A 14503-nucleotide genomic window follows, 5' to 3' on the forward strand; every position below is an offset into this window, starting at 1 on the left:
TTTTATTTTTAATTGTAGCCCAATAATATTTCACAATATTACTGTTTTACTGTATTTGAGAATAAAGGACGTTAAAAAAATCAAAGACCCCAAATATAATATGATATAATTTATTAAATTGAATTCTATATGTATAAATCTTTATATGATTTTTATGCACTAGACATAATGAAGTGGTGAAGTAGTTATACCCGGAAAAATATGCGGACATCCTACTTCCTTATTGGTGCAGGTGCAGGTGTGATCCGTCCGGCCCCGCCCCTGCCCGCCTCGCCCCGCCCCCTGCGCGACTGACAGCAGCACAGATGCCCTTCACTGACACGAGGATGATCTGCTGCTGTCTCGACGCATGAGAGTCCAGCTCTGCTTCTCCTGCCGCTGGACATCCAGACTGAAGTTCTGCTCAACAGCTGGAGATTATGTTCAGAGGAGTTTTAAAGGAGGAGCCCCTTCATGAACTCTCAGACTGTGGTGTGGAGCAGAAGCTGTTCTAGCGTGCTGAAGATTGTGCTCTTTTAAAATTGACGGGACTCTGAGAGAGAGAGAGAGAGAGAGAGAGAAAGAGAGATCATGGCTGGATGTTGCATGTCTGCGGAGGAGAAGGAACGGCAGAGGATAAATCAGGAGATAGAGAAACAACTGAGAAAAGACAAGAAAGACTCGCGTAGAGAACTCAAACTACTGCTGCTAGGTAAGACGTGTGCTTCATAAACTGGCATGAACTTGTGAAAAAAGATTTAGCCTACTATTAGATAGAGATGTTTAATATACAGTATATGCTTGATTAGTTAGGGCTATATATATATTGACATCTTTATATTGTGATAAACTAAACTTGTTCTTTTAAACATCTGTAGGCTGCTTGGAGGTACTGTAGATGATAGTACTGCTAAATGAAAGGCCGCTTAAGTGTACTTAAAGAAACACACTTAAAAACGCTTTAAAAGGTGCCTTTTATAGTGATGTTAAATTAAAAGTTTTAATCTTTTGTCATGCTTTGAGGATGTACACATATTTTGAGGTGCCAGCAAAAGCACATGTAATGTACTTGATTATTATTTTAACTTTAGTGTGTTTTTTATTATTATATTTAAAGTTAACATATATAAATATACTAAATTCATAACAAATGTGTAATTACAAATATATTGAAATACATCACATACAAGGTTCAATAGAAATCACAATAAAGTATTAATTTACCATAACTGCAACAATAAAAATGGTTTTGAAATTACATATAAAAATGTACTTATGTCCTACTTAAGTGGGTCAAAAAACTAACTGCGTTTCATGTGAATATAAACTATTATACATTTTCATTTGATTGCAGATAGCATTCACTTAAGTATCTGAAATCATTACATCCAGATCACACTTAAGTATATTATTTTAAAGTATGTCATTTCCGTAATAAGTATTTTAAAATTATCCTAATGTGTGCCGAAATTACTGTAAAAAAAATGGCTGAAGTTAGAAAAGCTCTAGCCGTATTTGTTGACTAATGTTTTGGGGGTCTGTGTACGTGTGTGGATTTTTAGAAAGAAATGCATGTGTGGTTTAGCTGCTGTGGCACCGTTTTATACAGCCGTTGCTGGCCACAGGGCCACTGTCTCTGTTCTTATTATGCAAAAGCATGCAAAGCAGAACCTGCAGTGAACTCTAAACAAACTTTCCTCAACAGCACTGCCTCCCTCAACAACACGCAGGAGAAAAGGCTTTGTCAGATGTGCATGTGTGGTTTGAGTTACCTGTAACAGTCTAGTGGTTCACACACACATGTGCAGAGTGTGTGAACTGAATCAGACTCCCAGTAGATTCATTATTGACTGAGCACATTAAGAGCTCGGCCCTCGAGAAAGGTCACGTTTACATCACCTTTACAATACACCTTTTATTTATAAATGTCAAACATGAGAATGTTGTATAATGACGTGTTTTACAATATGTAAAACTAAATATTTGCATTGTGCTTTCGTTGTGTGTGTGTGTGTGTGTGTGTAATTGGGATATTTTTGCGTCTTTAAAAAGTGACATCTTTTCAGGTGTGACCAGTGCAAAACAATTACAGTCGTTACCAACGTATTATATCAAAAAGGATTTGTTCTTAGTTATATAAAACACATTCTGTTCATCTGTTTGTGACAAAATACACACTACTTTTTAAAAAACGGTTTGGAAACGTAAAAATTTTGATTTAATAGCATACATTTCTAGTCAAAGGTTTGGAATAATTATGTTTTTTTTATGTTTTGTAAGTGACTTATTCTTAAGTCTGAAGTTAATTTATGTGATCAAAAATATGTAATAATAATAATAAATGGAGCAATTCCAATAGGGTCCTCGCACTGCAATGCTCGGGCCCTTATTATTTGATACTCAATTATTATTGGTACACAATTATTAATGATGGCCTCTTACTATTATTATCAATGTTATAATATATAATAATAAGAAATGTAATCTGCATATTAAAATGATTTCTGAATGATCAGACTAGAGTAATGATGCTACAAATTCAGCTTTGCATCACAGAAATAAATTACATTTTACAGTATTTTACAATATAAAACTGTAACACAATATTACTGTATTATTTACCAAATAAATGCAGCCTTGGTGAGCAAAAGAGACTTCTTTCAAAAACAGTAAATTAGTATATTGTCTATAATTAATAAATATATTTTTGGACGTCTCCATAATTATGTGTTATTCATTATATTTCCGCATGTGAAAGTGACTACAAGTCACTGTGGCTTTTAACAGATGTTTACTTAAAATAATAATAATAATAATAATAATATATTTTTTTATCATAATCTGTGGTCACCCACATTGTACACTCCCTAGCTGAATAAACATCATGGTGAAATGCATTTCTGAAACTTTCAGTTAAACTTTATTATAAAGCTGGTGACTCTTGGTTTTGGATTGAACTCATTCAAATCTGGTCATTTTCATTTGTGTAAAACATCGCAATGTCGCTAGGACATTCTCAAGATGCTAATTCATGCAAAGTGGAGAGTTGTTGAATGGAAAATGGCCCACAGAAGAAATTTTCATTTCAAATTTGAAATCCCACAAGTTTTTTTTTGTTTTTTTTTGCCACACCTTCTGATGACATACTCAGAAAATTTAGTTTTACCAGACAAAATTCTGTTAATACATAACGAAATATATTTTAAATGTGATTGACTGACGAAAAAAATTCCTGTACTCGGCAAGGACAATTTTACTCGCATTTGGCACTTAAAGAGTTTTTATTTTGAAACCTGCCCTAGCTTTTCCATTAACTGGCTGATAAATAATTCAAGCTCAGATTTTTTTTTATCGTCTTTAAAGAAAAACATGTACTGAAGCTGACAACACTGAAGGAAATATGAACTATGAATGAGCCATATAACAGTTTATGTAATGTGTCTAAGCACTTTCTGACTAATGTACTCAATATACACTACAGCAGTGCACACTAACAAACAGTGAGCCATCCAGAAAGTGGACTTCTCTCAGACAGCTGTAAAAGTGTCAACCAAAATGGGCCAATGTGTCTGTCATTCACTTCCAGCAGAAAACACACTTAATATATTTATATCATGCCTCATTGTCCGACTGCAGAGAGCATTATTGTGAAATCTTATGTTCAAGAAACACGTGGCTATAAGGCATTCCCTCGAGAGTTAATGCTCTGTCAAAGTCAGTAAATCAACCTCAGAAGTCTCAATTTACCCTAAATCTGACTTGAATATATATACATACAAAGTCTGTATTCGGTCGAATCATAATGCCACTGCTCAGAAAAAAATGAAATATGATTTGTAAGTGAGTGTCTAGTGAAGCCGAGGGTTTGCTTTAACACATGAAGTAGGCTTGAATAATGGCTTTAGTGTGGAGACTCTCACTCCACTCAGGGACTGTTTATTGGCCAAGGCTAAGACAGATATTCTGCCACACGGCACTTTAAACAAAACTCACTGAAACACATACCCCTCCTCAACCTCTTTCTCCTCTCGGCTCTATCCTTCACTCCTTTATCTTCTCTGATTTTTTACTATCTCTGACGGATGAAACGACTGCTATTATTGGTGTTATTTTTCTCAAATATACATCTTTTTTTGTTTGACTCTGTGCAGCTCAGTTCAGGCATTGTTCTTGTTTATATATATATATATATATTTACATAGACTGTTCAAAGTTGACATGAATGCATTTACACTGTAGTGTGTGTGTATTTGGGATTTCAAGCAATTAATGTTTGTAATCTAACCACCAAAAAGATCATTTAAAGTCTTTATCGGGTAAAATGAGATAAGCATTGAGTAGACATTACAAGAAAAAATTGCTTTATAAAAAATATTTTGACTCAACTTATAAGTATAATGTTTTTTTTTTGTTTTTTTTTCAATTTTTTCAGTAGCTGCACCTGAAGTTGTATTTAGGTATTATTGTAAAGACTGATTAAAGGTGGCATGAATGCATTTACACTGCAGTTAGAATTGCATAAATGATGCTATGAGATTTAAATGGGCATTAATAGGTTTTAAAAAAAAGTTATTGAATATTGAAAAATTGAAATTATTATTATTATTATTATTTATTTTATTTATTGAAGCCACCCCCCGCCACACTTTTTCTATGTAGGCATATATGTAGATACATAAACACCTTTTTGCAATTAATTTAAATCTAGAATTTTACCAAACAGAATTGCAGAACACGCTCACATCTTCCATTGGTCAGAAAATCAAATAGCCACGCCCCAAACTCATGTCATTGGTTGAGCCAGTGTTGCTGTGTCTGGCTGATTTGGGTGATCAAGCAAACAGCAATGTTTTGTTAGTGCCTCCTAGTCACAGTAATTATGCTTTTCAGTGAATCAGCCTAAAATAATATGGAATATGAGATATGAAAAAATCCATGCATAATAACAGAATGAGAAAATACGGTATTTCAGAAGGGTGTAAGATGGAGTGTAGCATGCTCATATATTCCCCACTCCTCGGTATATTCTCTGTGACATTCGAACATTTGAAATGATCCATCTTCCAGCTGTCCTGAGTAAAGACACAGCAGCTGGAGAATATAAACACAACTCTGGCAAGCCGCACGCTCAGCCTGCCGAACAGAATCATTTCAGGCTTGTCTTGCTACAGCAGCCCAACACTAAACAGATTTACTTTTACCTTACCGTTTGAGTTATTTAATCAAAGCCACAAAACCAGAGACCAAGCCATTACAGTTTCTCATGCATTTAAAAAAAATATATATTTTGAAGCATAAAAGTAAAGTTATAATAATTCCTGGTTTTTGGAGTTGGTATTATTTTCCTTTAAAAAAAAAGATTCGATCTGAAAGACACAACTTGCAGTGCTATATTGATATACAAACGTACATGGCATTGTATTTATTCATAAACCCTGGTAATCTGTCCAAAAAACATGGTACTGTTTTGTTAGTGCAGATGCTGAAGGATGCATTTGTCTTTTCTATCTTGTAGGCACAGGTGAGAGTGGCAAGAGTACGTTCATTAAACAGATGAGGATCATTCATGGCTCTGGTTATACTGATGAAGATAAGAAGGGCTTCATTAAGCTCGTCCACCAGAACGTGATCAGTGCCATGCAGTCCATGGTCAGAGCTATGGACATGCTGAAGATCGCATATGCTAACGCAGAAAACCAGGTACCACACACACACACACACACACATTGGAAACTATAGCTAAATTTCTTGATCACACCTTAGCAATTTTTGCCATGCATTTTCAGCCTGAACAGTTATGAGGTTACAAAAGTACAAATGCACCTATTATAGCGCCAGCTATTGTTGAAAGAATGGGCGTGTGTGTGTGCCTAAAAAGTGGGTTGAATTTGACACCACCCTACCACGTTTTTCTGGTTTTCAGAAAAGTAAATCAGAAAAATAATGTTCCCATTCTTTGCTGCCAGGAACCCTAAAAATCTGCCAGTGAAACAAGACTAAATACACTTATTCAAGATAACATACATATTCTTATATATTCATTTTGGTCTTTGCATATTTAATAATAAATTGGTCAAAAATGTCAAAATTATAGTTTTGTTAAACTTCACAATGGTGTTTTTTTATGTTCACCTGTTTATTTCCTTCTAGAAGTTTTTACGCTCTGTTTATACGCTCTGCTCCTCTTTCATTAACTGGCTGTGCTCTTGACCGCACACTCTCATTGGTCCCCTGGGGAGACGCTGGTCAATCCTGATTGTGATTGGCTGTGCTTGTCTCTGCAGGCTAATGGTACACTGGTGAATGATATTGAGGTGGATAAGATCATGAGTTTGGACGAGGCCCAATTCAGCGCCATCCGGAGTCTATGGAACGACACTGGGATTCAGGAATGCTATGACCGCCGGCGAGAGTACCAGCTAACTGACTCTGCCAAATAGTCAGTCTTGTCATTTTCAACCACTTAAAAAGCTATAATCACTGCATTTTTGACTGGGAGCTTTGTAGCTGGGAATTCTGCAGACCGTTGTTGAAAAAAAGTAGCATACTTTTTAAAAGAGTACTTATAATATACTTTAAAAGAATATACTTAAGAGGGAATATAATGTTTTCAGTCAATTATATGTAATTGTAAATGGAATTATAGTTAACATTTATAATAAAAGTACTTAGTTGAGTGTTTTGACCCTCTTAAGCAGGATATAAATACATTTATATGTAATTTCATAATTACTTCTTTTGTCTTTGAAATATGGTTAAAATGTTACTGAATGTGCTGGCAAACATATGCTAAACTAAAATATACTTCTGGTATGCCATGTATTTAAATGTATTTATAATTACACATTTATAATGATTAAGTTGCAATTTAGTGCATTCAAAAAAAAAACTATATTAACTTTAAATGTCATATCAAATAATACAACAGTTAAAATTATAATTAAGTATGTTACATGTGCTTTAGTATGTTAGGCGACACATCAAAATAAGTGTGCTTCTTTTAAACATGACAAGAGATTATTAAAACAATGATTTCAAATGTAATGTATAGTAACATTTTTAAATATGAAATTATTTGAAAAAGTGAACTTAAGTGTGTTAAAAAAAAACATAAATGAAGGTGAACTCTCTTTAATATACACTTAAGTGGCATTTTATTTCAATGATATTATATTACCAGAAAGAATCTTTTTAAAAATATATATACTTTTTGGATTTTAAGTACACAAGTGCACACTGAATGCAATTAAGTGCACTTATTTATTCACAAGTGGAGGTCCAGTATTAGAAAGTGTGATTTCTCTAATCATTTTCATTTCTTTGAATATCCAGCATATCTGTTAATGTGTGGTATTATGGTGTAAAACCGGTTTGATCAGCTCTGCCCGTGACTTGACCACAGTATTTGTTTCCCCCCGTGACAGCTACCTGAGTGATCTGGATCGGATTTCAGACGCTGCGTACGTCCCCACAGAGCAGGACATTCTGAGAGTCAGGGTTCCCACCACAGGTATCATCGAGTATCCCTTCGACCTGGAGAACGTCATCTTCAGGTGCGTCCACACTTGGGTTTCGTCACAGGCAAATATACATTGAGCTGAACGAGTTTTCAAGAGAGACAATTTTTTTTAAATGCATGCGCCAAATTCTTAGAAATGCCCTCTTTGCACTTAGGTTGGTTTCATTTTCAAGTTTTGACAAATTTTTAACCATAGTTTAAATCTAATGAAAAAATCATGTTCAAGTTTTTGGGGAGTCACAATACACCATTTCACACCTTGCCTTGTCCTACAAAGGTCAAATTATCACACTTATTGACCGTTAGTTAAAGTAATTTTTTTTAATTTGGTGGAAAAGTATTAAAAATCTTTTCAACAATTTTATTTTTTAAGAGGCCTTTGTTTTTCATTATATTATCAGGACAGTTGTACCAATTTATTTATTATCAATTTATTACATTTAAGAAATATTAAACCTTTTGATATGAAGGAATTTTCAGTATTAACTAGGCTTATCGCTCAATAAATTCCTAATTGGATGCTTATTAATAGAAAGGCAGTTGTTAAGTTTAGGTATTGGGTAATTAAGAGATATTTTAGATTAAGGGATCTAAAATATCGTCACACAGAATAAAACATTAATATGTGCTTTATAAGTACTAATATACATTCAATATGCTAGTAATAATATGTTTTCTAGTTAATGGAGAGAATTGGTCCTTAAAATAAAGTCTTACCTAAAGAATTAAAAAAAGGATTTCAAAAGTTAGGATTTCTTCACTAAAATGATAAGAAATAAGGCTTACACTTTATTTTATTGTACTTGTTACAGTGTAATTATACAATTAAGTACTGAGTAATAATAATTAATCATGTGAACTTACTATATGGTTCGAATTCGGATTAGGTATAGTTGCATGTAATTATGCATATATTTCATTTTTATTACTATAGTAAGGACATGTAACATGTCTAACAAGGATGCTGCAAAATAAAGTGTTACCAAACTAAGATATGCATCAAAACTTGTGGACTAACTTTAAGACAATCGATTGTCCCATGCAAGTAACATGTTGCTGTATATTAATTGCTTTAGTTTATCTCCATTAAACTCATAAGTGAACCACTCTGTATCTTTCATGTTTACTGATGTCATCAGGATGGTGGACGTCGGGGGTCAGCGATCTGAGCGCAGGAAGTGGATTCACTGCTTTGAGAACGTCACCTCCATCATCTTCCTGGTGGCTCTGAGCGAGTACGACCAGGTCCTGGCTGAATGTGACAATGAGGTCAGTGCACTTTGAGTTCATCCTCGTGCAGGCTGTTGCTCTGTGACTTCATGCTCATGTCTGCTGAGTGGATTTGAAATGGTCTCATGTGTTTCAGAACCGGATGGAAGAGAGTAAAGCTTTGTTTAAAACCATCATCACATATCCTTGGTTCCAGCAGTCGTCTGTGATTCTCTTTCTTAATAAGACAGACATCCTGAAGGAGAAGATCGTGCACTCTCACCTGGCCACCTACTTCCCAGAATTCACAGGTGAGTCATTCATAAGCAGTTCACTTGGGACACAAGGTACTTCTTTAGGTAATGCGTTCAAGGCAGGAATTAATCATTTTTAATTAGTCATTCTGGTGAAAATAAACCGCAATATTATTTTATAGGAATGAGTTTAATTTAGGATTGCTGTAATGAAGATTAGGAAAAAAACATTTTTAATACCATTTAAAGTGGAGTAACCATCAAGGAACCTTCACTTGGTTTACATGTGTGTGTACACAGTATTAACTTTTTTTTAAATAAAAGTTTTTAAATATGTATATATGTATATTATTAATATATAATATGTATGAATACATAGGTATATGATAAATGTGTATTTTATAATATTATTATTTAACAAATATCATAAATTGATTAATTCATAAAGGTTAAGTTTTTTGTCTTTGTGATATTAGTTCTGTGATATTGATTAGATTTCAAATTGTTTAATTCATCTCTATATGTAATTCAATTAAAATATCAATGATTAAAAGATCTGGGCCCGGTTCCCCAAAACGTTCTTATCGTTAAGTAGTTCTTAACCTATTCCTTGACCTCTCTCTTAACCTTATGGCACGATTCCCGACACGTTGTACACTAAGTATATCTTCTGTAAGTCACACTTTCATAAGGTTGGTCAGGACTATTCGTAAGCTCTCTCTGAGCGTTGTTTGAGCTCAAGACGCTAGTCGCTTCCAATGTGCAGCAGTCTTTAGAAATCAGCGCAGCGAAGTACAAGTCAAACTATGGTATGTTGACAATATTGTGGCTCAACAATGATTTTATGTTATGGACATTTTAAGACTAATAATAAAATATGTTCGCAATGGATACAGGCCTATTTATGAAGTTGACTTTATGTGGTATCAGAACTAATAAGGTGGTAATTAGCCTAGGCTATTTCGTAATGTAATTAAAGCGAATTGGCAATCACTTTTGATAATTAAAATCTGGCAAACAATTTGGCTCTAAATGGCTAAGATCTATAAATGGGTAAGCTTGGTGGTGTCCAGTAAGCGATCAACTATGGCAGCGATCCAACGTGTCCTTCTACTGAATCAAAGATGGCGCTGGCCGCGGAGCCGTTTAGTCCATGTCAATTTTTTTATTCTGCAAAATTTAAGCCCTTTTGACATTTTGCCTGATGTGGCTATATTAAAAAAAATTTGTCTCCCAAGACAACTCATTATGGAGCTGCTGGACCTTTTCAAACCTGCGCTTGCCAGGCTAACTCGGCTCAATTTTTCTTTAAGCCCTGAAGTCCAGCAGCTTGCAGCGCAAGGTTTTTTTTTGCAACAAAGAGCTTCATCGAGGTCGTGGGAGAGGGCTACGGCCTAATCAAGACCTCAGTGTGGAGGTGCGTCCACACTGTCACCAACGCCCTTCTGTGCCATGCCGAGGATTACATCCTGGTGGATGGCACACTCATTCCTGTCGCCAATCCATCAGTGATTGATCAGGCGTACATTTCGCGAAAGAGATACGCGACCATACACGTACAGGTTATAGTGGACCATAGAGGATGACCCACTGGATAGTAAATGCCATCATCCTGGCTTATCAAGCACAGGGTATGCCCTGCCCACTCAGGATGTGAGCACACTCTACTAAAAGTGTTGCCTCCGCCTAGACACTGGCTCGTGGTGCCTCACTGACAGATATTTGTAGAACGTGGGATGGGCGACCCCAAAAGTTCTATAAATTTTATAACCTTCGTGTGGAGCCAGTATCCACCTGTGTTCTCACCTCAAACGGGTAGAAGCACTGAGAAGCCCAGGTTTAGTGTTGGCTTGCTAAAAACCACTCCAGGGAGTCCGTACTGTAGACCTTGTCGAGTTCCTCCATTCCCTCAGCAGACAGATGTAGTGGAACGTCCGGCACCAGTCCCTCACTCAGTGAATATGTAAGAACCAGTAAAGGGCTGGGTTCCATATGTAGAGAACTTAGTGGATCCCATATGAGTAAAGTCCACAATATAGCCTCAGAGCCCGTGTTTCCCAGCGGACTTTCTGCCATTTTTCCAATAGATTTACAATCACGTCTAGTCTTCCACATGCATCTAAATGGTTGTTCATATGTGTAAGTGCGTCTGAACTTCCTTCGGGAAGGATGGGGCTTCTGCAATGTTTCTGTTCCAAGAGGAACAGGTACGTTTTCCCAGTGTTATCCAATCTCACTGAGTGGGTAGTTCTACAACAACCCTGACTGGCCTTCTTGTTACGAGCCCAGCCTACGCCAAAAAGGTGGCACAGGAGGTTACCGGCTCGGCTCCTCAGCACCTGCACCTGTTACCTTTTTATGCTAAAGCTGTGATCAGTGGCAGCTGGATGCTGTGGTGTATTGTAAGAAGTAATAATGTAATAATACTTCATTACAGTACTTAAATATTTTTGGGAGTATCTGTACTTTACTTGAGTTTTTATACTTCAGCCAACTTTTACTTTTACTCCACTACATTTTCTAGTTAAAATGTATACTTTTACTCCGATACATTTCCCTGAAGCATGTTCGTTACTTACTACAAAATAGTCAGAAGTCAGAAGAACAAAGACTGCATCAAAGCATGTTTGACGATTCAGTGGTCTGCTATGTTTGACGATTCAGTGGTCTGGTCAGTTGTTTGCTAGTTAGACTCCTAAAAACACCTTTGCTCATGTGCAAACAAGTGCGCGCACAACCGCGAATGATTCATCAATGATTCATGATTCAAAATCAGCATGAACACATTTAATAATAATTTTATACAATTTCAGTAAAGCAATAAATTACTTATGTTTTAGACATAATATTGCTTGTTTTTGCTAAATTTTGCCAACAAAAATATTTCCAAACAAAGATCACAGCGCTGCTTTGCATCTCTAAGCAATGGATGATGTTTACTTATTGAATTGATCAGCTTTTTGAATGATTCAGTTGAATAAATTATTTAGTGATTCACTCATTAACACAGTCAAATGCTTTGTTTCTGAATTAATCTCAATGACTCTCAATCTCATTAACAGCCAATTGTTGTCACCTACTGGCGGTTTTAATTTCACATTTCGACTTTTGTTCATGTATTAAATTATTTCAGATATCAGTATTTAATGTTTTATGTAAAAAAAAAAACACTATTTATACATCTTTAACTGCAGGGTAAATGCATCAATGTCCCGTCTGAGATACATAAATTGTAAATCCACATAAGTGTTCCTGTAGCTCAGTTGGTAGAGCATTGCCTTATCAAGCACAAGGTTGAGGGTTCGATTCCCCGGGAACACATGATAGGTTAAAATTGATAGCCTGGATGCACTCTAAGTCGCTTTAGATAAAAGTGTCTGCTAAATGCATAAATTTTAATTTAAATGCTTTTTCAGATGCAGATTCCAGAAATGTTTTCTTGTGTTGGAATGAAAGACTCTAAGTACTGATGAAGTGCTTCTTATTCTTACCCCAAAATACTAAATGGATAAAGAGAGTTAACACTGAACAAAATCTTGCTACTCAAGCAGTGTATGAATTTTTTTTATATGTGTGACCCTGGACCACAAAACCAGTCTTAAGTCGCTGGGGTATATTTTTAGCAATAATCAAAAATACATTGTATGGGTCAAAATTATCCATTTTTCTTTTATGCCGAAAATCATTAGGATAGTAAATAAAGTAAATTAAGTTAATTTCCTTCTGTAAATATATCAAAACTTAATTTTTGATTAGTAATATGCATTGCTAAGAATTAAATTGAAAAACTTCAAAGGTGGTTTTCTCAGTGTTTAGCTTTTTTTTTTTTTTTTTTGCACCCTCAGATACCAGATTTTCAAATAGATGTATCTCAACCAAATATTGTCTGATCCTAAAAAACCATACATCAATGAAAAGCTTATTTATTCAGGTTTCAGATGATTTCTAAATCTCAATTTTGAAAAATGTACACTCAAGACTGGTTTTGTGGCCCAGGGTCACATATATTTATTTGCTTCTTTTCCATTTTGCATTTATTTGTTCTTTTACTTTAAATACTTAAGTACTTTAGGGAATAAGGGTTAGGAGACTCTCTCTCTCTCTCTCTATATATATATATATAATCACTTTTAATAATATTAATAATATTAAATATTTAATAATATACTGCAATATAATCACATTTTAGATTTCACAAATAAGTAACATGTTTCTATAAATTGATTAACAGGTTTAATTAATTTCAATATTTAATTTTAAATGTAAAATTTGATTAAAATATCAATAAACAAATGATCTGATATTTTAAGATGCTTGTTATATATATATATATATATATATATATATATACATATATGTAATATTTCAAAATACATATTTCGATACATTGCATTGATCCATTGATTACTGTAATTTTTAGGCCCCAAAAATGATCCAAAGTCAGCCCAGGAGTTTATTCTTAAGATGTACATGGATGAAAACGAAGACAAAGACAAAACCATCTACTCTCACTTCACTTGTGCCACAGACACGGAGAACATCCGCTTGATCTTCGCAGCTGTGAAAGACACCATCCTCAGACACAACCTCAAAGAGTTCAACCTGGTTTAAAGTCAACAACTAGTCCTCATCCTGGAGGACAATCCCAGTCCTGCTCTCTTCTGTTGATCTGTTGAGTAGATTTAGCTCTCACATTAGCTTAACATTGTTCTATTGTTGACTAAGGACTTATATAAGGAAGTATCTAGGAGAATGGCCTAATGGATTAGATGTCAAGCCTTGATCTACCATTACAAGGCTGAACCTTTTTTTCAGTCGTGTTTAGGTCCTCTGATAGATGGGTAGGTTTCATCGACAACAGATGTTGCCATTTTGCTCTTTATGTGAGTAGAGTTTACAAGGGATGCTACTTAGGAGGGTTTAAGGCACATGTAAAAAATGTTTTCCTGATGTAATAGATCAAACTCTTGAAGACTCCTTGAAGCATGTAAAGGCAAAAAAGATGGAGAAGTTTACATTTTAATTTAAAAATATGGATTTTTTTTTAAACATGCTATGAAATTTCCTTTATGCAGTTGTAACGCAAGCCTGAATCATGATTATGAATTTGAAGAAATTAAAGGTATGAATTTAATTCTATTTTTTTATGTTATTATGATAGCTCAATGTAAATATAATTTACTAGCCATTTTAAACTGGTGTTTTAGTGTCGAATTGTACATTGTAAATTATATTTATCATTTAAAACATGCATATTCCTTTAAAAAAAAAAAATAAAATTCAGTCACAGGGCAAATTCAGAAAGTTTTCACATTTACACAGCCGCTGATTTCAGTTTCATTACTTTACCTTGGTTTCGTAGCAGGTACATGCTGTAGTGAATACCTGAAGTGCCTTTAGACTGTAATGTCTTTATCTGCTTTGATAATATTTATTAAACAAGGATATGTTGTTACTCATTCAAATTTAACAAAATTCTAAATACATTTATTAAATGTGCATAATTAGAAATTACAAGAAAATGATGCAATAAATGTTCATG

At 34.7% G+C, this 14503-nt stretch overlaps 1 protein-coding gene across 1 annotated transcript; it reads left to right on the plus strand.

Moving 5' to 3' along the window:
• Positions 1-316: 316 nt before the first annotated feature.
• Positions 317-14059, plus strand: LOC132115402 (guanine nucleotide-binding protein subunit alpha-14-like). Its single transcript, XM_059523858.1, has 7 exons — positions 317-691; positions 5495-5679; positions 6264-6418; positions 7404-7532; positions 8638-8767; positions 8865-9018; positions 13382-14059. The coding sequence occupies exons 1-7, from the start codon at positions 571-573 to the stop codon at positions 13570-13572; spliced, it is 1065 nt and encodes a 354-aa protein (XP_059379841.1). The 5' UTR covers positions 317-570; the 3' UTR covers positions 13573-14059.
• The last annotated feature ends 444 nt before the right edge of the window (positions 14060-14503 follow it).

The sequence above is a fragment of the Carassius carassius genome, chromosome 34 (genome assembly GCF_963082965.1).
Source record: "Carassius carassius chromosome 34, fCarCar2.1, whole genome shotgun sequence".
NCBI lineage: Eukaryota > Metazoa > Chordata > Actinopteri > Cypriniformes > Cyprinidae > Carassius > Carassius carassius.

What these genes read in the sequence shown, in the direction of transcription:
- LOC132115402 (XM_059523858.1), top strand. Translation starts at nt 571, where the DNA reads ATGGCTGGATGTTGCATGTCTGCGGAGGAGAAGGAACGGCAGAGGATA. An exon ending in ACTCAAACTACTGCTGCTAG is followed by an intron (nt 692 to 5,494) that starts GTAAGACGTGTG and finishes TCTATCTTGTAG; the next exon opens with GCACAGGTGAGAGTGGCAAG. An exon ending in CTGGAGAACGTCATCTTCAG is followed by an intron (nt 7,533 to 8,637) that starts GTGCGTCCACAC and finishes TGATGTCATCAG; the next exon opens with GATGGTGGACGTCGGGGGTC.